This window comes from Pan paniscus, chromosome 3 (assembly GCF_029289425.2).
Source record: "Pan paniscus chromosome 3, NHGRI_mPanPan1-v2.0_pri, whole genome shotgun sequence".
Taxonomy (NCBI): Eukaryota; Metazoa; Chordata; class Mammalia; order Primates; family Hominidae; genus Pan; species Pan paniscus.
The window spans coordinates 144,124,066-144,148,764 of NC_073252.2; the positions used below are offsets into that span (position 1 = coordinate 144,124,066).

The 24,699-nt window shown below is 39.5% G+C and overlaps 1 protein-coding gene across 7 annotated transcripts in view; it reads right to left on the reverse strand.

Moving 5' to 3' along the window:
- Nucleotides 1-1,638: 1,638 nt before the first annotated feature.
- Nucleotides 1,639-24,699, reverse strand: part of SLC10A7 (solute carrier family 10 member 7) — a 264,913-nt gene continuing 241,852 nt past the window's right edge. For 2 of the 7 annotated variants that reach the window (XM_003815848.5, XM_003815847.5), the window contains 2 exons: nt 6,349-6,494; nt 1,639-4,172 (listed from right to left, as the gene is read on the reverse strand). In XM_003815848.5, coding sequence (XP_003815896.1) covers nt 4,143-4,172; nt 6,349-6,494 — 176 coding nt within the window. In that variant the 3' untranslated portion in view covers nt 1,639-4,142. Of the gene's footprint in view, nt 4,173-4,478; nt 4,590-6,348; nt 6,495-24,699 lie in introns of all 7 variants that reach the window. The other 5 variants (XR_010112047.1, XR_010112045.1, XR_010112044.1 and 2 more) reach the window with 5 other exon arrangements.

Below are 24,699 nucleotides of genomic sequence, written 5' to 3' on the forward strand. Positions count from 1 at the left end.
AGGAGATCGCTTGAACCTCGGAGGCAGAGGTTGCAATGAGCTGAGATCACGCCTCTGCACTCCAGCCTGGGCGACAAGAGCGAGACTCCATATCAAGAAAAAAAAAAAAGTTTGTACATCCCCAGACTTTCAGTGTGTTGAGACTTCTGTAGTGATCAAGTAACTGGAGCTGAATTCCATGTCTGGGTGGATGAAGTTCACAGAAGAGAACAGCCATGGAGTTTGAGATGCTGGAGAGTTCAGAAGTGGGTGGAGATCTGGGAGAGCCCATTTCAGGTGATTTGGATGAGGACCCTATGATCCAGCATGGCCCTGTGATTTCAGTGCCTTTGTTTGCACTCGTGTTGACAACCACACCGCACCCTGTTAGAGTGACAGTGTTCAATGTTTAATACAGAGTTTCTCATAATCAGGTTTGAAGAGAAGTTCTCCAGAGTCTACAAAATTTTTTTCCCTTTAAATGGGTTTTGCATTTTACTCACATTTGAGAAAAACTGTCCTATAGTGCAACTAAGATTTGTTAAAGAAAGTCTTATAAGACCTTTCATATATTGCCTGTATACAAACTGATGATGATACTTTTTATCATCTAGTTTTTAAAGTAAGTACATCAGAATTTCTAAAAGGAAATCTTTTATTTTTTATGTATATAAAGCTTTCATCAATTCAGATCGATCTAACTTGATTTAGCTTAAATTACTGAGGGTCTATTGTTCTGTCAAGGCATGCAAGATGAAAGTTGCTTGCATATCATACCTGCAGTCTTGCCTTGGAGAGTTAATATTTACACAGCTATGAAGTAATATATTCCTATGAGGAGCACAAGGCAGTGCTTCACAGTTTATTCACAATAGGAATTGTAGTAAAAGAGTCAGTTTTCTTTATAAATTAATAATGACCCGATATAGAGAAGAGTGCTTGTAATTGTGAAGGTTCATGTCCTACCTATTAAGATCACAATTTGAAAAGTCAATACACATTTTTTGGCTACTACTTTGAGCCAGGCATTGTGCGAGGCACAGTAGAAAAACAGAAATGTTTACTGCACTGGAGGAGACAGCAATATAAACTAATGATTAAACTATGCAGAGGTTTCAGAAGACTTGAGGGACACGTTGTAAGGACATGTCAAAGGATGCAAGTATGGCACTGGCTTGGGAAGTCTTCATGGAGGAGGTGACATTTTTGTCAGGCTTCCAGGGGAAGAGGATTTCTATGCCAAGAAGACAGCAAAGACAAGAACACAAAGGTATGAAATTCTATACAAGGTAGCTTGCTCATCAAAGAAACACTGGTGTTGGGAATGGCATTCTAAGGTTTATCATTCCTATTTCTCAAAACTGAAATTCAGATCACTTACATTTTGTCCCTTCTGCTGCATATGTTTTCCTTTTGGTCCTAAACCTTGATGCAGAGAAAATATCTCTCATAAAAAGGCAAGGGCTACCTCTAGATTTTAACATCATGGTGTGGTGGAGGTACCCATAGAAATACCCAGGAGACTATGAAGTTTACATCTATATAACGACAAATGATATAACGGTGCAGAAATGAATCAAGAGAAATCTAAAGACACTTAGAAGGCATCACAAGGCCATCTGAAATCAGGTTAAAAATAAGCCACAGTTTCTCTTGTGATTTCTGAAACATTCTTTGTTTAATCATATAATTATTTTCATCTTCCAGTCATCATAAATAATCCACTTTATGACTTAACCAATCCTTTTGAAAAAATTTGGTATTTAGCACAAACACTGAACATTAGCTAGAGGTGTGTTAATTTTTAACAGAATAGGGAAAAATTTTTAAAAACCCACAAAAATTTTAATACTAAGAAAAAACATGAAAATACCAACATTATTACCCATTAAAAAATCTAATTTTGTAACAACCATTAAAAAAAATCCAGGTGGAAAAATGAGTAAACATAAATATAATCTAATGTATTTCTTTCATAAATACATTTAGACAAAACAAATGCATAAAACAGATAGCTTTACAGTGTATAAACATAACAAAATATTTTAAGCTCTGAATAATTAAATCCCAATAAGCATGAATTAAAAATAAATTTTGATTTTATTTTTTGTTCTTTATGAAAAAATATGCCAAGGAATTTGTGTAAAAAAAAGAAATAGGCATAAACATATCACTAACGCCACCAAAGTTCACTATGTAAAGATTATTTGAAAACAAAGCACATTTTTAAAGCAAACGATAAAATGTTATCATAGCATTTTCAGTTGAATTTTATCCCATGATCACACCTACTATAGGTGTTAGACAATAGAGGTAGATAAGTTGGGGGCGGGGATCAGTATTTTAATGTTAGGGAGAAAGATTTTTATGATAGGGCAGATAGATGACAGACAGACAGACACTTCCATTTACTCCAAAATTCAAAGAAACTTGTAGGAACAAAACCTAAGAGCCTTCCTGTGCTCCATAGGTAAGCACAATTACCTAAGCAAAATTACTGTAGCTTTAGACACAAGTAAAATTCTTTATAACAGTGTGTACTACAGCCTGGTTAGCATAGATTTTTGCAGGATCTGGCATTAGCCTTAAAATTCACACTGAGAATAACTCTCATGAAATTTATTCAATGACACTGACAAAAGATGAGACCTGGTAGTAACAATAATATAAATTTACACAGTAGATAAACTTGGTGAGTTTCTACGGAATGATTTTTTGTTGTGGGCATAACAACAAAACAACAAAAACAGCTGCTGAGGACATAGCACGGCCTCAGTGAGACCCAGGATGCCAATATTGTCTATCAAATCAAGAGAGGACGTGTAAGAGGATGTGACAGGACGGCATGGAGGAAACACAGAAAAGTGTTCTCGTAGTTCTATACGTGGCTTCATTCTCTACTTGGGTCCAGTTACAGTTCTTGCAGCTATAGCAGAAGCAAATATTGGACACTCATTTGAAAGCTGCTGCCCCGTTGGGAACTAATTTTACTTGATATTTTGGTTATTAAATGGTTTTGCATGTTCTTTTCATCTGGAGAGACAGAATGTGTATATGTAACATTTGTTTGCATCCATGACCTTTATATTTTCATTTATTCATGAAAGCAATATGATTTAACTTTTAAAAAAATATTGCCAACATTTGTCAAATCTGCCAAGGAAATTTTCAATAATAAATTGTCTCAAATACCTTAAGTGTGCTTAATTCCAGGATGTAACAGGCTGCTTTTGGCCAACAGGGGCAATCTGGAAAGTGCTCAGCACATCTGCGTAATAGGAAAAAAATTTGGTCTGGGTTGTGGAATGTGAATAGAATCTACTATTAATTGATGCTGCTTTCAAACTGATTGTAACATTTTTCTGCCTCATATTTGGCTGTTATGAGTGTGTAAGTGCAAGACAGAAATTATTGAATAAAGAGGAAGAAGATATTAAGATATATTTTAAAGACCCTGAAAATCAAATCACAGAGTTTAACTCAAAATTTCACATGATTTCACTCATAATTCAAACATTCAGGCCCTTTCTTTGAAGCAGCTTATAATAAATTTAAGACATATAACCACAATCTCTCATAATGGGAGTGAGGAATTTCTGTGTGGAAACTATTTGAAGGAATGTCTTTAAAAATGATGTCAAGGAATGCATATATCTTACGCTTTTCAGCATCTATTCGATCTATGACCCCTGCTGAGTTGATAAGGAAGAGGCATGTCACAGTCATAGAAAAAAAGAATCACACAGTAAATCAAAGTATGCATGAATAAGACTTTGGAAATTTTCACTGTCATCAGAAGGGCATTTTCCTGATGGTGTGACCTCATTTCAAACATTACAGTAACTACTATAGGGTTGTATTGCACAAAGATGCTGCAGGGAAAGCATGTTTGCTTTTTGTCACTTACCATGACTGATTCCTGCATTAGGAAAACAAAATTAACCCCCAAATATTGTACCACCCCTGGCAGTAATCAACAAAGCATATTTTGGAAATAACGCTCTTGTCAAATACATTTTAAGGCACTTAAACAGGATCTCATATTTTTGTGTAAAAAAATAAAATATGCATTGAGGCAACATTCACAAGTACAAGTCTTCAGAATTGCTAGTATGTACAATCCTGTACATATATACATTGCTACAGAAAGTCCACCTCCTTTGTTATACTGTCGGCCTTGTCAGCTTCACTCCCTACAAGGAAGGAAAACATGTTCAGAGTTGGACAGTATCCATGAGCAAAGTGAAAGCATCAATTAACACCAGATAATTTATGCTATTAGAAGGAAGAAGAGGCCCACCCAGATGGCATCATATAACCAATAATCCAAACCTCTGGATACAAACAGATTTCCCTGCCCACCTCTCTGGCCGGCAGACTTTGTCATTTCCCCCTCCCACACCTGGCCTGGCTACTCATATGGTTCCCCTGTGCACTAGATGGTAGCCTTGGGTCTCAATCAGTACTGTGTGCAAAGCAGAGGAGGCACTCATGGATACCTGGAGGATGGACTCTTGGTATTTATTTTAATGCCCAAATTTGATGGATAGATATTCCAAGCCTTCTGGATTATTCAAGTTAGCCAGTGGCCCCCTGGTTTGGAGTAGTTTCTACACAAAGGAAAAATGAACAACATTGTACAATTTAGTCTCCCTTTTGGAAATGCTTCTGTTATTCTACAGAACAAATTCTAGAGCTTTTAAATGTTTGGAAGAAAAATTCACTCTGATTAATTTGCCGTTCACTATGGCTGTACAATATTGATGAGTATTAGGATTTTCAAATAATTTTCTTCATTCTTTGTCAAAATTTACATGTACAAATTCTGACTGACAATTGCACACATATTGATAAACATAAGCATAAATAGAAATAGAAAATTTCAAAGGGGATAAACAGTAAAAGAAAGAAAAAGTTACTGAACTGTTCCACAACCAACTCCGAGTAGGAGGCTCAGAGCCTGGAGTGGTACCCAGCATAGAAGAGGAATCTTTTTTATGTTAACATTTTGTTAAATAACTGAATTAGTGAACATGTTGGATGGGCTGAACTTCTCAGGTAGGATCCTGGGGGCCTAGGGCAAACCTTCTAAAAGTGATGTTACATTTCTATCTGGAGTGTCATCACGGTGTTGGGTAAAGATTTTGGGGGTCAAATAGCCCAGTGTTCAGGTCCTAACTCCAGCACTGGCTGAACTACCCTATGGTCTCAGGCCAGCTGCTCAACTCCCTGAGCCCATTTCCTAACCGGTAAAATGGAGAGAGCAAAGCCTGCAGTGAACATCATTGTAGATAATGATGAACAATGATGATAATAATTATGGCAGCTAGCATTATCAAACACTCATCACGTAATCCTCTACAACCCTAGGGTGTAGATATTATCATTAGTCAGCAGAAACTGAGCTACAGAGAAGTAAATTATGCCCCAGGTTACAGGATGAGAAGGCCAGCAGCCTGAGCTCTGAGCCCAGGCAGGCTGGCCCAAGATCCATCCTCTGAACCAGGTAGAGGATAGGATGTGCTTAGCACACACAGTGCTCAATAGGTGGTACTGTGGCCATCCTATTTTCAGGATATTAAGAACATGACACAGGGCACTTGTCATTGGATGCCTCTTCTTCCCACACATCTCCTGATAACAGTTACTACTTTGTGAATAGACAAAAATAAGTCCTGGTATGTCCAAATCACTGGGAAGGAGTCAGTTCTATCAATGCTACCACGTGATATGCATCATCTAAACTTCCTGTGAATCACCTGGTTTACTTATTTTGTTGATAATTTAGGAAATGAAATCCACAAATATCTAATGTGTACAAACAAGATTCTAAGTGTGGTGAAATTAACATTGCATGGACTTCTTTGCTACTTAAAGTTTATTTTTTAATGCCCAAATGCAGTTTTGCTGTACAATTAGGTTATTATATATCTGGAAAATTAAAAATAAAGTAGGCAACCTGGATAATGCCAGGTTCTATCTTATTTGGAAAGGCATGTGAAGTAAGACATAGATGAAAGACTGAGGCAAAGATGGTATGCACCAGAGTGGAGCAGGTATCTATTTGGAGTATATTTACTGAACCTTTACCCCATATAATATGCCCTTCAATATGAATGAGTTCAAAAGAGCTTGTAAAAACTGCATGTTAAGTATAATTGTCTTTTATAACAATTTAAAATCTTTAACCTCAACCCTCCTGTTCAAATTGGAATGGATCAGTGCACCATTATTATTGTATTTAAGTAAGAAAATATGTACTTGAAAACAAAGATATGCAAGCAAAATCAAAAGTGTATGAACAGTTCAGATTCAGGAACAGCATTTTAATCTAACTTGGATCCAAATAAGATCTTTCTGGGGACTCACCTTCTGCCTTGATACCATCCAAGACTTGATTGTTGGCACCAACACACTTCCCAGAAGGATCTGAGCTGGGTGGTAGATGAGCAAGGGTACAGATATTAAAGAGAGATGCTCATGGCCTGCAAACACGATCTTCAGCATCGGAATTCCTGTTGAACAAAGAAGACAGAAAACCTAAACCAAATTCAGTCTGTCATCAAATTAAAGGCATACTCCATCAAAATCAGAACTTTGGAATAGGTTATTACCATATTTTCTCATGTTTATTCACAGAACTGAAATGGGAAAGTCTGAAATGGGTCACCAAAACTTTCCATCTTTCTTTCATGACATAAAGTTCTAACTAGGATAAGGTGGAAAGATGGTCAGTATTCGAGGGTACCAATAATTCTCACGGCAAATTAGAAGCTTATCTAACAAGGAGAGGAGAGAAGATTGCGTGTGATGGAGTTGCTTTAAGAAGGCTGAAAAATATTGGTGAGGGAGATGCTAAAAATGGATCTCTTCTTGCTTAGTAGTGAGATAGTCTGTTGGTCTTTAGGGAGGCCTGCTTGGCACCAGTTCAAAGTCCCAAAGCTTGCTTTTGAGAGTAAAAAAATATGGTAAGATCATGTATGTTATACACTGCTATAAGTAGGAGGGCATTTTAGTCAACTGAACCTTAAAGGATTTGTATGTTCCCTTTCGGCCAAGGATCTTAAAGTGCTTTACGATCATTAGGTAAGGCTCATACAGATTGGTCTATGGAAGATGAATACAAAAATTAGCCAGGCATGGTGGTGCATGCCTGTAGTCTCAGCTACTCAGGAGGCTGAGGCAGAAGAATCGTTTGAACCCGGGAGGTGGAGGTTGCAGTGAGCTGAGATTGCATCACTGCGCTCCAGCCTAGGTGACAGAGTGAGACCCTGTCTCGAAAATCAGGGCTGAATGTTTAAACTCCACAGTGAATGTCTTCATGGAACTCAAATGAATACTACTTCATGAGTCTACTATTCTATTATACCAAGAGCTGGGTGTGTATATTTTATAAGCTGCTGCCTATAGAGCATAATTTTTGAGCTTCTATAACTAACACAATTCAGACACTGGCAGTCTAACTATTATTACTAATTGTTTTAATGCAGCCACAGTCTTCAGAAGTGCTATGTATGTATCAGCTTCTTCAACTGGATAGCTTTAATAGCCTAGCTTTCTTGTTTCTCTGATAACAGCCTCTGAAAAGGACCTAAGCTCCTAACCATGTACAATGATGGCACATAAATAACTTTTTATTAGAACACAACAAGGAAGGCTTAGCTTTTTCAATTATTTTTACCTTCTAATAAATTTCAAACCTTTATGCAAAAAATGTGTTTCATGGTTACTTTCTTTTTCACAGCCTCACATATCATTGCCATAAACTGAAAACACTTAACTCTTCCCAAACATAGTCTCTGAGAGCTTCTAAAGTACATGCTTAGATTTTTTGCAGTTTCTGTCTTTATACTAATATAAAAAATGAAGGGCCTTTTTTAAAAAAAAGCTTTAAAAATCTACTGCTGAAAAGCAGCATCTGATACTATAGTTTTGAAAAGCTGTTACAATGAGAAAATAAAATCTGAACACAACTCCTCCTGTTTCCAGGAAACATTATTCATTCCTTGGCCCAAAGAGGTGATGCTAAGACATTGGGGGATGGGAGTGGAGTAAATGTGAGGCTAAAGGGAGCAAGTGATAGAAGTATCATGATATTTTGTCCTTAAAAATGACCACAGCAGGATTTGCTAACCCCAGATTTGAGGATTGAGGCTGCTGGGCTAAACCACCTATGTTGTCCATTCTTAGCTAAGAATCTGGGCTCTGTGTCATTCAGTCTTCAGCAAGCTTAAGTGATCTCAGAAGGGAAGCCATAGAGATAGTCCCAGATGCTGCTGCTACAATAAGTAAACAAAAAGTTCTATTGATGAGGAAACTGAAGCACCTAGTGGTCAGGAAAATTTCTTAGTGGTAGGCTCTAAACTGCGACTCAGGCAACCTGAATTTCCAGTTCTCCATATCAGGTAAGGTCAGTTCCAGATGCCATGGGCACTGCAGCTGCTGTGAAAAGGGAGAGGGCCTGGCATGCAAAACACTTTCAAGTCCAGCTGTCCTTTTGGAACTCATTCTCCTTGAAGACCTCCCAGAAGCACTTCCAGGGGCAGTATGGTGTCAAACTCCCCTGCTCGCCACACCAGGACGTCCCTGTGATTTCAAATATGTCAAAAGCAACTGCTAGGGCTACCCCAATAGTGGCAAGGAAGCCATGGATTCAAAGACATAGCTTTGATCCTCAAGAAGCTTAAGGTGGACAAATGATCTCTCCCTTCTTTGGACCCTAATGTCAAGTTTTAGGAAGTTCTCTTCCGGCCATTGCTAGTTCTTCAGCTCTTATCTCTCTCCTTCAAACACACCCTTCTGTCTGCTGCTCTTGCGAGGAAGCTGGGACTCTGCAAACACCTGTCCTTCTGGTCAGCTGCTCCTTGCAAGGGGCCCCAGAGGAAGGCTGGAGGAGGAGGAGGAATTTCTTTCTAGTCTGGGCTTCCTGCCAGGCCCCTTCACCAGTGCAGGGGTACTTGGCTCCAGCCTATAACTCATCGTGCCCCTGAGGGCCACAGTACCAGCGGGGCAGTGCCCCTTCTCAGATGTCTGAGAACCTGCTCTGCTGCCTCTCTCCAAGCTTCTAGGTTCTGAAAATTCTAACTTCTTCCCTTTGCCCCCCAGCTCCAGCTACTTTCTGCATTTATTTGTCTTGTTCCCTCACTGTTGCCATTTCCCTTTTCAGCTTTCCAACACTATTTAATCAATTCCCTGTATTCAAAGGGTGATTTCTGCTTTCCTGACGGACCCTGGTTGCCCTCTTCTTACTCTGCCTTGTATAACAGTCATTCCCTTTGCTTGAAAAAGAGAAGGGATCCACGATCACTTGCAGCTGCGGCCGAAATTTGTCAAATTAAATAGGAATTTCCCCCTACCACTTTATGTGCTTGCAATATCTTCTTGCTAGTCATTAATCAAATTTCCTATCTCTACCTCTACAAGTGAATAATGTTAAAAATATGTTTGAAAATAATATATCAGAGAAAAAAATAGCTCCCAGAGGTCATGGTCCAAGTCTCTTTCATGTACCCTCTCTATGCCACTCTCACATGGTGGATTCACAAGTCAATCACTCGCCAGGGGGAGGCCCACTCCAGAGACTCGAGTCATATGTTACTTGTTTTAGGAAACTTTATTTTATTTCAGACAATGCATGTCTGAAAGATGTTAGAAGGCCCATATTGTAAATGGATTCTTTTTCCGACTAATTTCCACCAAAAGCATTTCTCCCACTGCTCTATGGACTTAAAATTTTCCTTACTTTTCAATCATTCAATTATCTACTTTCCTTTTCAATTATTAGAGTTTCTTCTAAATCTATTTATCTCAACCTTTTCTTTCCTTGCTTTCTTTCAACCTCTCCCCCACTTCTCCTCCCTGCAATCCCAAGCATCTACTTAGTACATCTTCAGTTTCTCCAAGGTCAGAATAGAAAGAGAAGTTGGGATAAGCAGAGTGAGAGTTAACACTTCCCATGTTCGAGTTTCCATGCTATGGTGGCGATCATTTGGAAGTGGTGAGCTCAATATCTCTTCTCTAAGGCATCTTTGCTGTTAGCAGCACTATCTGGACAACAACTGGAAACTTGGGGGTCATCTCAATTGTTGAGAGAGGTTGAGAACCTGCTAAAAGCCACTGCACTTACCACACTGTGATTTCTGTCAGCTGGCCAAGAATTCGGCAACATTTGCTCTTCACATCAAATCAGAGAAAATCAGCTGCATCTCTTATTCCAGAAGACTATGTAACGCACCACTCTTTTGTCCTCATCACTCACTTGCTTACTAATCCACTTGCTCACTGATTTATTCAATTAGAACTCATGTAACTGATCAAGTACTCTGTAGAAGGGCTAGGAATCCTGGGAAGCATGATTTGACCTAACCCTGCATTTCCATAACTTACTGGGCACATGGGTGACCACTCACACCTCCATCCCCCTCACCTTCGTTTAACAGCACCTCTTCCACAGTCTCGAACCAGTCTCTCTGCCTTCAGAGTTGTCCTGTCCAAGCCATTTTCTACTCTGTGACCAGAGTGAACATTCTAAAGTGCAAATCTGATAGTGTCACATCACGCAGAAGTGTATCACACAGGAGAGATCCCTAAGTGTGGCATAACAGCATAAGAAGACTTCATGACTTGCCCCAAGCTTTTGCTCTTTTTCACTCTAAATCTCACTACTTCTCTGCTCTTTGACCTGGGCACTCCAGCCATGATGGGCACCTTGTGGTCCTCCCACCCATCCTTGGCCACGTGCCATTCTCTGTCTTGCCCCTAGGCTTTGCAGCTGAGCTCCTTCTGCCTAGAATGCTGATCACCCATTCATGACCCACCCAACTCCTCTGTATCCTTTAGCTCTCAGTTCTTAGGTTGCCTCCTCTGGGAAGCCATCCTCAGAGTCCCAAGGTGGCCTTTAGATCCTTTCCACTCCATGCTTACCTACGCCAGGGCATTCCAGCCTCACCTTCGCTACCCTTATTATCATTGCCTGCTTCTCGTGCATTTCCTTTACCAAGCTGTAAGCTTCTTAGGGTCAGCAACAGTTTCTTCTTCATTGTTGAGCATATGGTAGGTGGTCAAAAGGAGTGTGTTGAATGAATGAACTTGTATTTTTCCAGATTCTGTCATAAAGTTATTGTGCAGACTATCACTCCATTTTTACTACATTTGTTAATTAGAAAAAAAAGTAATAATTAAAAAACCCAAACAAACTTACTAGAAAGAGTTTTCCTTTTAAAGTAAAATTTAAATATAGGACTCTTTTCATCTTGCTATCACTGCAGTAATATAAATGAAGCAAATTAATTTTAATGCTCCCAGGTACCGATTCTGTGTCACCATGGTTGACAGGATTCAACTAGACTTTATGAGATGGCATTTGACTTTATGGAAGTGAACACTATGCACGCATTTACAATTTTACAGGGACTTTAAGCTGTCATGCTGAAAAATGTTTATAAAACATTAATCAAAAAATGCCTCTTTAATACAATGCATTGTCTGAAAGATGTTAGAAGGCACATATTGTAAATGGATTCTTTTTCTGACTAAAGTAATTTCCACCAAAAGCATTTCCCCATTGCTCTACAAGTACACTGTGTGGATAGATAAAGAGCACTTTCTCAGCACATTACTACCTGATCCAAACACTTGGGAAATCACTAATGTACAGCATGCCATATTTCCATGTCACACATGACACATTTGTCTAAAATTATCCAACAGAGTTTGACACTGCAGCATATTCCATAAGCAGAGCTTTCAACTGACATCTGCCAAGTAGCAACTTCAAGTAAGAGCTTTCTTCTTCTAACAAGCAAGTAAGGATTTTCTTTTATCCTATACCCAGGATGGAAAGGATAAAACAATATGTACAAGAACAAGTTTTTTTTTCTATTTTAAATATGTTTATTTTATGTTCTCTGAATTAAAAAATTCCCTTTGTATCAGTGTTCAAGCTTCAATAATAACTACTTTCTATTGGATGGACAGTTTTTTATTTTTCCTTGAGAAACAGACATTTTTCTTCTTAGATTAAATACGGACTTTTATTTAACTTCCACTGAAGGCTGCTCTATTGTTCACAACATAAAATGATCTACTTTACATTATTGTTCAGAGCTTACTTACTTGTGTAGGTGTACTATGTTCCTACCATTCATTCATTCATTCATTCATTCATTAACAAAATACTTTTTGGGCCTCTGCTATATGTGAGTTACTGGTCTAGGTGGTAGGGATATCAGGAGAATGACCCAGACAAGGTGCCTACTTTCTTGGGTGCTGCCTTCTCATAGCATTTGTCCTGACCATGTTGGCTTTCTACAATTAGAGGGGTGAGTGCCAGCCCCTCACAACTCCTGCTGCAACTGCAACTCCTACAGCCCCTGCAACTCCTACTGTCACTAGCTTACCTACTTTCTACCACCCAAAGTTTGGGGATCATCTTTGACAAATTCTATTTGTTCTTCCACCTCTAGATTAAGTTACCAAATTCTGTAGATTTTTTTCCTCATTTACCAGTCCCTTTTCCCCTCAGTTTTCACTGCCGTCTTCCTAATTCGGCTCCTCATAAATTTAAGCTAAGATTATACTTACAGCCTTCTGACATAACTCCTTGTCTTCAGACTCTTCCCTCATCAATCCTACAAATCACAGTGAGATTAATATTCCCCAAATCCACATTCATTAAAGCCAATACCCTGCTCAAGAACTCCAATGACTTTCCAGTGTCCATTCATCAAATCCTCTACTTATTCGACTTCAGTAAAAAACAATCATTACTACCACTACTATGTAAGCACTACTGGATGCTAAGTGCTCTGCCTGCATCATCTCCTTTAAGCCTTATGACAGCTCTGGGAAGTAGGTGGCAATTTTCCCATTAAAAGATGAGGAAACTGAGGTTTAGAGCAGTTAAGTACCTTGCCTAATGGCCTACGCTTGTATGCAGTGGAGGCAGAATTGGACCCCAGTGTGTTTACTTTTAATCTCTAAGCTGTGTTAACTCCATTAAACCAAAGTTTCACTTGCCAATTGCTGTCATTGGCTCAGGGCTGGCACTTTTTAATCCTTGTTAAAGCTGAGCCCTGCATTTTTCTCCATATACCTAAATCCTTTGGGGTCACCAAGGCTCAGTTTTATATTTTCCTCCATGATGAAGGTGGCTTTCCTATTGATTTCTTCATTTTTTGGAAGAATGAAGGCACTCGTTCTAGATGCATCACATAATTTAGCCTTTGATGATGTTGCCATTATTTTCTTTTGTGTAGGTTTTGATTTTTCCTGAACATAGGCAAAACACTATATTTTTATTTTAATTTCCTGCAACATTTAAGCACAGGGCTGGTGCTCAATACATAAATAATTGGTTATTTATGAATAGGTGCTAAAGTAATGTTTCCTATGTTGAAAAAGATAGGATTTAGAACAAATACTAGTTGCTTCACTAGACTTTAAAGACAATGCATTCACATACTGCTATGGGAAAGGCTTATATTTCACAGGGCAAAAATAGATTTGATATGGCAGGAAGGAAAGAAACTGGACTGACCAAGGAACACAAAATTCAAAATGAGTACTGAAGTACGGAGTAAGCAAGAAAATGTATTGAAAAACAGATGCTGTGTCTTTTGAAGTCTAATATTACATGTACTTTCCCACTTAGCATGAGATAGTATACTCCAATCACCTGGATCATTTCTTGTCTTTCAAAGATTCATTCGCCTGAATTTACATGACTTGTTTTCCATTTAAATGCTTTCTCTGACTTTTCACTGGGTTTTGGAGAGAGCTGCTGGCAAATCTGGAATCCAGTTGCTTCTCTCTTCAGTTGTCATGGTGATTTCTCACTTTTGTTTAGTTTGTTCTTAGTTAGAAACATCCATAAGTTTACCATCCAAATGTCCTAACACTGTTATTTGAATTCTATTTCTTCCTTCTTAGTGAATCTTTCAGAAAAGCTCATTTTGCCTTTAAAATTCATTGGTATAGATGGTCCCTTTAAGCACAGTGCAATCCAGGAGGGAAGTTGCTATTGAGGAACACAGCCACTCTTCAGACATCACCAAATGCCAATCTTTTTGCCCCTACCCACCACACATGCCCATGCACATGGACACACACACACACACACACACACATGCACACACGCACACACATACACACAGACTTTCTCTACAGAGACAAAATAGTCACAGAAAGTCAAACTCACAGCCACTGATTTATCTCAACTAAACAAAGGGGCAATTATACATTTTTTAGAGTATGAAATGATGGCTTGATAAGGTAAAACAAGGGCTTTGGAATTTGGTTAGAAAAGGCTTTCAGTTAGGACTATGCTAAAGCAAGCTACTTTCTAGTAATAATAGTTGTTTTTCAAGCAGGGATTTATCATTGATCATATCCAGTAATGTGCCTGAGGCTGAACAGTGTAGCAGTTAAGAAGCTTGGCGCAGAAGCTGGAGAGCCCTGGGTTTGGATCTCATGTCCACCACCATTTACCACCTGTGTGACCTTGGTTGGGCAAGTTATTATTTAACCTGTTTTTACATGAATGAAATGCACCTACTTTGTCAGTTTTTGGATTTTTTAAAAATAAAGAATAAAATAATATAAAATGTCTGGTATATAGCAAGTGTTCATCCATTATGTGCCAGGCACTCTTCTAGGTGCAGTGAATACACCAAAATTCCTGGCCCTCATGGGAGCTTACATTCTTACTCATTTAATAGGGAGACAAGACAGACTGTACCATGCCAAAGTTATGCAAAGAGCAATTGCACCCAATACCAAGATCATTACACAGGGCAGTGGAAAAATGCAGCACTGTCGTATGAAAAAAGATGTTAGATAAAATGAATTCAGTGAGCAGTTCAGTCATTTTAATTTTCTCTCCCTTTTAGAGGGTGTCAAAAGAAAGGCCACCTCCTTATAGGGTGGTGGGTATGACTTGCCTGTGAGATCAGTCTGGTGCTGCCCCTACACTAGCCTACAGTGTGGCTTTTTGGATCAGGCAGGTTTAGTCTGCACAGCCCCCAGAATTCCATTCTGTTCATAATCTGGCTATTCTAGGACTTTCCCCAAACCCATTCTGGAACCTTCCAAAGGCTGGCAACTCAACTTTCTGCAGAGTCCCCCAGGAAGGGGTAAAAGATCACAGATCACGTGACCTGCTCTCATTGCACCCATCTAAGTGATTGGTCTTTTGCTCAAATTCTCCATGGTATTTTAACATGCAGATTGTGCTGCCTTACCCTTGCCAGTGATTTATGTTTTACTTGCTTCCCTGTTTTTGTGTGTGTCATTCCATTTTTAACTAAAAACTGCCAAATTATTTGGTAGGACCCCAACACAAGCATCAGAACCTCTACTGTTGCTTTATGAGACACATAAGAGAACATTTTTATCCTTTTTATACAAAGAATCATATCCAAAATGAGGTGTGGCAAAATGATACATGCAAATTGGAGCTCTTTAATGATTTTCTCAGTGTCCTAGGATTGGGTTCACTGAATCTACTTAGATTTAGGATTTCCAAATTGCTAAATAGAAAGCCAACAGCAGCGCCTCTGGGATGTCTGACAAACCCCCTTTGCTAGAGCTCTGGCAGAAAAACAGGACAATCTTGCACCAGTTCATCAGATATGTACCAATGGAATTTTAGTTTCCAACCTCTGAAGCCTGAGAAGTGTCTTAGGGTGATCTCTGTGGGTGGCATATGAGGGAAAGGAACATGTTGAAATCCACACAGGACATGTCAGCCAAACGTGCTGCACAAACTGGACCCAAACCTTCCCTTTGCTACCAACTAGGAAACTGCTTTCCTGTCAAGCCTTCCTATTGCTCTCCTGCCCACCTTCCTGTCTGCAATTAAAAAGACTGGAAGCTCAAACTTGTTTTCTGGTGTAGTCAGGAACTATTCGGCTATGCTAAGTAGATGTTTATGTAAAACTTTCCTAAGAGACTTGGCCTTCCCTCATATTTCAAAACCAGAATTCAAAAATATTCCTCTATCCAAAAAGAGGAATCAGGCCTGGAAAAGGAGGAAAATTAACAAAGATAGGTCATAAACTTGATGTCTAAGGCCATTATTAAAAGAAAGGAACGATCTTTCCAGTAATCTAAGACCTTTAGAAAAAAGAGAGCATTATTCATGTTCTAGTTTTCCAGCAGTCACACCTTACACAGGACTTCGGAAGCCATTATCTGGAGTTCACAGATATTTTGGGTTTTCATTTATTATTGGTAAGGCAGAATATTGATTGTAGCCAATACTTACACAGTGTTTACTATATGCCAGGCACTGTTCTGAGAGTGTACAAGCATCAGCTCATCCACTCCTCACATCCACGATGAGCGAAACTACCATTGTTATCCTCACTTTTCAGAGAAGGAAATTGAGGCAGCAGGTAAATAGAAATTTGCTCAAAGCCACACACAGCATCAGGACATAGCTGGGGTGTGAATACAGACAGACTGGCTCTAGAGTCTGTGCTCCTCTGCATGCTATGTGCCTGAAATACCTGAAAAGAATTTGTCAGGGTACTTAGGAACCCTAAAAAAGGGGTGCAAGGGGTGCTTTTTAATAAGATAGAATAATGGATGGTAAAATGTAAGGAAAATAACAGTTACACAGAAAAGTCTGAAAGCAAGAGAGATACACCTTTCAATAAAGGTGCTTATTACTTGGCAGGCTTTGAATAAAGGTTCGTTGATTACCACTTCTAGGACATTAGGAAAATTAAAAATTGTGTTTTAGTCTTCAACTACCCAGGCTGTAACCCCATCACTTTGCTGAAAGTTTTATGTAAATAAAGATGCAAGAAAAGACCAAAATGAGCAGCTGGTGTTGCTTGTTTTGAAACGGGTATGTTCTGATTGGAAAAGCTGCTTAATGAATGGCCTGAGCCGACTCACCAGGTGCTGACAATGAAAGATTTAACTCTACCAATTGAAGGTTTCTGCCTCAGAAGATCAGGTACACCCTCACCTGTCTGACAGCATTGTAGGAGTAACTAGCAAATGGGGAATTCAAGAATGAATTAAAGAACTGAGCCATGAAGTCTTCGCTCAAATACTGGCTGGGTCTTCCAGGAGGGGTCACCATGTTTATGGAGACAAACTTAGCAGGAAGTAGTGAGATTACTTTTTCCTTTTCTAGGCTGTGAATGAAGAGTTGTTTAGTCTTCTAAAGAGACAATCTGGCTAATGTTCATACTCACAGGATGTGAAAACATCAAAAATAGAATGAGAATTTCATATGACAAAAATAACACAAGGTCAAAAGAATATATTTAACATAGTCACCAACATAGAACTGGCCTCTTCTGACTGGCTCTGGAACTGTTGTCCAATTTTACAGAGTTTTTTAGATGTATTTTTATATAAATGAAGAAAAACACTTGAATCTATTGAGTCTGATGCAAAGCAAAGCCGGATGGTGTGACATGAGCTTTCGTTGACTCTGCCACTGCCCCACAACCTAGATGTAGTTTTCCCTAAAAGGCTGCATTGGTAATTTCATCTTCAGACACTGGAACTTTCAGAAGGCTTCCAAATATTAGTTAAAAAGTAAATGTGAGTAGGCTGTGACCCAAATGCACATTAACGATTTTTAATATACATTTTGTTTTGTTTTGTCAACATGACCTTTAATTACCTTCCAGCGGTAATTTTTCTTTTCATGGTACTGTGTTTATGTTGAACAAAAGCCTCAGAAGAGATTTCTTCTACATAAAAGAATGAGGCAGTTTTGATTTGGGGATTGAAAATCAGACTTATTTGTTCTTAGATCCATGTCTCTCTTAAAAAGTTTGACTCAGGTTTCTGTGATTTATCTAACCTAGATGATGTCCTGATAATCTACTCTTGGCCTTTATTTATTCTCAATAATTATAAACATTTGGCAGTTAGGACCTCATTTAGAAGACTTCTAGGCAGAAGAAGTTTAAAAAACCCTGGAAGTCACTTCTGAAAATAATTATGTTTTTCTATTCTCCTCTGTTTTCTCTTCTGAATATTTAACATACCTAATTATGGCACAACTAATTCTGGTGTTCAGAATTAGTACACAAATGGTCAGTTTTGGTAACCAATGGGTAGGTATAACCCATCTCGCATTCTTTTTGGAACCTAGCAGAACATAAATGCATACAGAGTAAACGAGTCTAAATGCAGTAGTTTCAGCTTCCGCCACACATTGGAATCACCTGGGTGGCTTCTAAAAACTATGCTGCCTGGGCCTATCCTGACAGATTGAGTTAACAGGTGTTGGGGAGGGTCCTGACATCACTAGTACAGCACAGCTCCCAGGTGATTCTAATGTGGGCCAGGTTAAAGAGCCAGGTCTGGTATTGCGGTGGAGTCAGAGGACTCTGGAGGTAGACAATTCAGCCATGGTGCACCAGCTTTGCTATCTATGTGAACTGGGGTGAGTTATTTGACCTCTCTGAGGCTTGGTTTTCTAGTTTGGACAATGAGAGCAAGCATAGCTATTGTGCAGGGCTATTGTAAAGATTACATGCATTAATAAGGCAAATTAAGTGCCTAATGCAGTGCCTAGCACATGGGAGGTACCAAATAACTGCCAGACTCTTCTTCTAATACTTCAAAGTGTCTTCACATCTGCTTTCTGATTTAATGTTCACTTCAACCTTGTGGGATAGGAGAAGAATACGGGCTTGCAAGTTTGGGTGTCTATAGGTCTGGCTGATTTAGACTTTCATATCATTTCATTATTAAAATAATTCCATATCCTCTCTGTCCTCTGGAGAATCTCAGGTTCTCAGTCCGTGGAGCTCTTTTCTCTACACATGCCCTTAGTGATCTCATCCAATCTGATAGTCTAAAATAACATCCATAGCCTGCAAACTTCAGCCTGGATCAGGATTCCAGACTCCACTGGATGTCAAAAAGACATATCAAACTTCACATGTGCAAATCCAAACTCTTGATCTGTTCCCACATGACTTTCAACCACTGACATCTGCTCCTCTGTAGTCTTCCCTAAGCCAGTAAATGGATCCTTACACCCCTCAGGCCAAACATCTTGAATTCCTTTCTTTTACCTACATATCCAATTCACCAGCAATTCCTATTAGTTCTGTGTCCAAAATGGATCTCAAATCCAAAGCTTCTCAACTCTTCCACCCCTATTACCTTTGACCAAACCACCCTAAACTCTTGTCTGGATAAAAGCCTCTCTCTTGAGTCTTCCTTTCTCACTGCCACACCTTCCCACAAAACCCCAGTCTACTTTTAACAGAACAACCATAGGGATCCTTTCAAAGTAGAAGTGAGATCTTGTCCCTCGTCAATTCAAAACCCCCAATGGCTTCCCCTCTCATTCTGAGTAAGAGGCAAGTCCCTACAATGGCCAATAAGGCCTAACACAATATTATTGGCCCCTCTCCCATTACCATTCCCCGGTCTCCTGTCTCTCACTCATTCCGCTCCCAAGGTGAGCTTCCTCCTCCTTCCTCCAACATGCCAAGCGCACTGCTGCCTCAGGTCTTTGCCTTCACTGTTCCTTCTCCTTGGAATCTCCTTCCCCGAAATATCCACAGGCTTGCTCCCTATTTCCTTCAGGTATTTTGACCCAATGTGCCCTTTAAGGCTGAAACCTTCTCATCTCCACCCTGGCATTCCTTATTCTCCTTTCTGGTTTTCTTTTTCTCCATTGCTTACCACCATCTGATGTGCTGTATATTCAAGTGTCTGCTTATTCCCACTAGAAATTTTGGAAGCTAGATGAGGGCAAGAACTTTTTTGGTGTTTTGTTCACTGCTGTCCCCCTGCAGCCTAGAGCAGGGCACATAGTAAGTACCAAATAAACACTTGCTGAATGAATGAATGGATGATGTAGATTATGTTTTAAAAGCATCTTTTCATTGGCACTGTATAGAGCAAACTTGTAGCAAAGGCAGCCCTGGGAAGTGTCACAGCTACAATTTCATTAACATGCTCAGCTTCGGTACAGATGACATTCCAAATCAGCTGGCTTCCTGGGGCCCAGGAATCTTTTGAGTTGTGTCCAATTTTATATCTCCTCCTGCCCCTAGGGTAACTTGTCAAAAACCTACTGGGTACCCCATAGCTTGAAAAAGTGGGTAGCTAACTTTAATTTATGGCTGGAGTTGTTTTGATGGGGCTGTAAATGGGGACATACAAGGGGAAACTGTTACCCTTGCTTTGCAGCTGTAGGCTCATGTATTCTTTACTGTAAAGAAGCATGGAGCGGGCTGTCATTAAAGACACTCAACCTGGTTTATAGTGTCTGGTTCAATTAAGAGAACTTCTGGGAAGAGACATGACCAAATAAATAATTGGAGAGATGCAACTCTGAAAGGACAATTGTTTTTTATCGATCTCTGTTTGCAAGTTGAAATTGAGAGATATAAACTTCAAGTGGATAGGCTCTCCTGGGTGAGAGTCTTCACTTCAAATGCAGTAAATGAGTGTTGTTTTGTGATGCACATTTTAGTACTGCTAGAGGCAAACTTTCTAAATATTAATAATAATAATAAACAAATCCCTCTGCAACTGACAGCGAGTGCACAGATGAACAGGGATTTCCAGGAAACAGGCTGTTCTGGTCTTCTGGATGTGGCAAAGTCTTCATCAGAAGGGATAAGCTCCAGAACAACAGAAAGTGTGCCCCTCATTTCTTTGGAATTCCCCTTTCAGGAGCACTGAGGGCATGTGAGTTGATTTTTAATGGGTAAAATTAATCTCTTTAGAGCTATCTCTATTATAAAGTACTTTTTAGTTTGAAATTAATATGAAACTATGGAATTAAAAGCTTCTAATGCTAAGAGCTGTCATTAGGAAACACAGTGACAAGGATTCAATATACTGTGAGGTGCCACTGTACAATATGTGGGATTTTTCATGTCTCCTTGCCATTGAGCTGTAGGTGACAACTGCAGGTAGAGCTTAGCTAGAATGAAGCTGACACATGCAAGCACTTGGCCCCTCTTGTTCCTGCTCCATCACTCAGGCTGAGCGAGCAGCAGATAGCTAATACGCCACTCATAGGTACTTCTAGAGGGCTGGGTGATGTGATGGAAAGGACGTGGGCTTTGAAATTAGAGACCTGAGTTTAAATCCTCACTGTACCACCCACCAGCTATATAAGCAGATGATCTTACCCTAACCCCCCTCAGTTTCCACATCTGACTCAAATGAGGTTAAAATAACTATCTTGAAGGGTGGTTAGAGGTTTCAAGTGAGACAGTGTATGGGAAGTACCTAGTATAGTACCTGGCATAGAGTGAGCATCCCCAAAATGATAGCTATTAGGATTATTATTGTTGCTGTTGTTGTTATTATTATTATAAGAAGTAGCATTATGAAATAGTATTATGGGGCTCAAATTTAGCAGTCTACCAGGACTGGCCAGGGAGGGGCTTGTCACTGAGATCATTCAGGATGAGGTGTGCAGCACTTCTAAAACACTGCAGATGGTGATGCTGTGTACTGCCCTGGGAACTGAAACTCCCTCCCACTGATGCTGCCCAAACTCCCACTGGCCTCATCTGTTTATAAGCCCTGTATTCTTGGTAAGTGCTCATGATCATATTTGGTCTACTGCCCCTTTCAGAGCACTGACTTCTGGGAAGCAGTGATTCCATCTCCTGTTCTTTGTTTTAAAAAAATCCTTCTACAGTAATAATTGTGTTGTAAGAGTTTTAAAAAAATCTTTCTACAGTAATAATTGTGTTGTAAGAGTTTTAAAAAAATCACATAAGTCCCCTTTCATAAAGGGATTTATATAAGGATAACTTTCAAATGGCATTCTGAATTTATTTTAAATATGCTTCAGTTTTGCCCTCAGCTTGCCAGGAAGACATGATCTTAAAAAAAGAAAGCTGCCTCTGGAGGGAGTGCTAGGTATTTTGGGCACTAAATGGGTGGTTCTCTTTTGTTCAGATTATACTTTTTTTTTTTTTTTTTTTTTTTTTTGAGACGGAGTCTCACTCTGTCACCCAGGCTGGAGTGCAGTGCCATGATCTTGGATCACTGCAACCTCCGCCTCCCGGGTTCAAGCGATTCTCTTGCCTCAGCTCCCCAAGTAGCTGGGATTACAAGTGCCTGCCACCACGCCTGGCTAGTTTTTGTATTTTTAGTAGAGACAGGGTTTCACCATGTTGGCCAGGATGGTCTCAATCTCTTCACCTCAGGTGATCCACCAGCCTCCGCCTCCCAAAGTTCTGGGATTACAGGCATGAGCCATCGTGCCTGGCCTAGATTATACCTTATATTAATAAAATACTGGCATACTTTTACATCCAAATACTGTTGTTTAACCAGATTAATACAAATGAAACTCAAAAGGACATTTGAAGTTAGGCAAAATATGGTTACCCCAGCTACAAATTAGAAAAACTGGAGCCAGGTTTTTATCCTTCCTAGACAGGAAGACAATATCATATATTGAAACCATGGAATGAGGAAGAAGGTGATTCCTGGAAATTAGGGTCCGGGCCTACTGCATTTTTTAAAAATGATTGCTTATTATTATACAATACTTAGTAGTATGTCATAAGTAGTTATGTCATAAGGATATTCTTTTGGCTGATGATGGAATATAAAGTATTTCAAAGTTGGGTATACTGTGGCCTGGCTAAAGTAAGAAAAACAACAACCAACCACCCAGAGTTGACTGAAACTGGTTCCTACTGTCATCAAAATGCACCTACACAAAACCTGACTGAATATTCTGCTAGATCAAAGCTTCCTAAGAATCTGGGTACATGAGCTAGCACATCTGAAACCTGAGAGGTGACTCTAGATGTCAATAATGAGTGGCTTTCAAACTTTAATGTGCATGATACCCTCTTTTGAAATATGTTACATGTGTCGGACATCAGGGTTTTATCCTTAAAATTCAGAATCAGTAGGCTTGAGCAAATCTGTTTTGTTTTTAAATTTTTATTTCTTTTAAGAAACAATGTGCTATAATTTTGAGGATCACTCTTTGAGAAATGCTGGTCTATGGTGTCCATCCAAAGGGCTCAAGATTCTAAAGCTACATACTTAAGCCCTTCAAAATCAGAATTATTGAATAGTAGAGCTAGAAGAGCCCCAGAGATCATCTAGTCTGAACTTTTCATAGCCAGTGGACCACAGGGTTGAGATGTTTCAGAGCACAGGGCTCTTTCTGCAGAACTCTCACTACAGCTTAGCATGGTGGCTAATAGCTAGGCCTGGGCTTGATTTCTGGCTCTGCCACTTGGCATCATGTGACTCGGGCAAGTCATGGATCACTTGGGAACTTCCCTTATCTAGTGTGATTGTGGAAGTCATGTGAGCTGGTGCCCACAAAGTATTTATGGGAAGTGACCTACACCAAGCTGGTCATGTATAAGTTCTGGATTCTTTCCAGCAGATAAGGTATAAGCAGGAGATAAGGTATTCCAGCAGATAAGGCCAAAGGAAGTTTAAGGTAGGTGAAGCTTAGCTGTACTACTATAATTTTGCCAGCAGGTTTTAATGAAAGTAAGTTGTTGCCCCCATAGAAGTTTTTTTTTTTTTTTTTTTTTTGGTCTCAACATACACTAGTAGTTCAACACAAAAATATTTTATGCAACCTACCCTATAAAATGGCAGTCTCAGCTTGGACCTTTTAGGTGCTCTCAGAGCACCTTGCATGAGAGGGTCCCTCAAAGCTACGTAATGACATTCCAGAGCAGAATTTGGTGATCTTCCAGTCAGGTTCAGGAAACCACAGATCCTCCCAACAGTAGCTGGACACAAAATGAGGTAGGGATCACTCCCGACCATCCCTGATGGTTTCATATGCAGACTATGGGATTTGCCAGATTCTTATAGCAAGTGGGAAGTCTCTCTCAAACTTTTAGGCAGTCCAGATATCAATGAGAACCCATTTATTAAATTTATCATGCAAAGTAACAAGTCAGTAATTTCACCAATCAAAATAATGAATTTCTGAATTCATTATGCTAATTAGTAAGGTCTCTGGTTGATAGAGATATAACAAAAGTATTTGTTGTAGCTGCCTCTGGAGTGAGTATTTCCTTTCTGATAAAGTTGTGGCTGAACACTACAGTGAGAATTTTCTGTTAGAGCAATTGGCTATTCCTGGCACTGAAGTCTAAACTAACAAGTACATACATAATTACCACACTGTCCATAGAGAAGTATTTTAAAGTAAACTACTTTATGTAACTAGCACTTTGCACAATGTTTACCTATTAAATGCCCAATTAATGTTTGCTGCTATTATTACTATTGAAAATGTGTTGAATAAATCAAAAAAGGTATAAAAACTGTTACATAAGCTGAATAAAATAATAATCTAAATAAAAGTAATCTTATATTATGCAAATTAAGAATCACTTTAAGTCTTAATTTAGCTCTGCTTCCTACATGGTATCAGAAATTTGGGTTAAAGTTCAGTGAAGGCCTGGTGCAGTGGCTCATACCTGTAATCCCAGTGCTTTGAGAGGCTGAGGTGGGAGGATCGCTTGAGGCCAGGAGTTTAAGATCAGCCTGGGCAACATAACGAAGCCCCCGTCTCTACAAAAAAATTTTTAAAAATTAGCCAGGCATGGTGGCTTAGGCCTGTAGCCCCAGCTACTCAGGAGACTGAGGTAGGAGGATGGTTGGAGCCCAGGAGTTGGAGGCTGCAGTGAGCTATGATCATGCCACTGCACTCCAGCCTGAGTGAGAATGAGACTCCATCTAAAAAAAAAAAAATCCACTGAAAAAGGG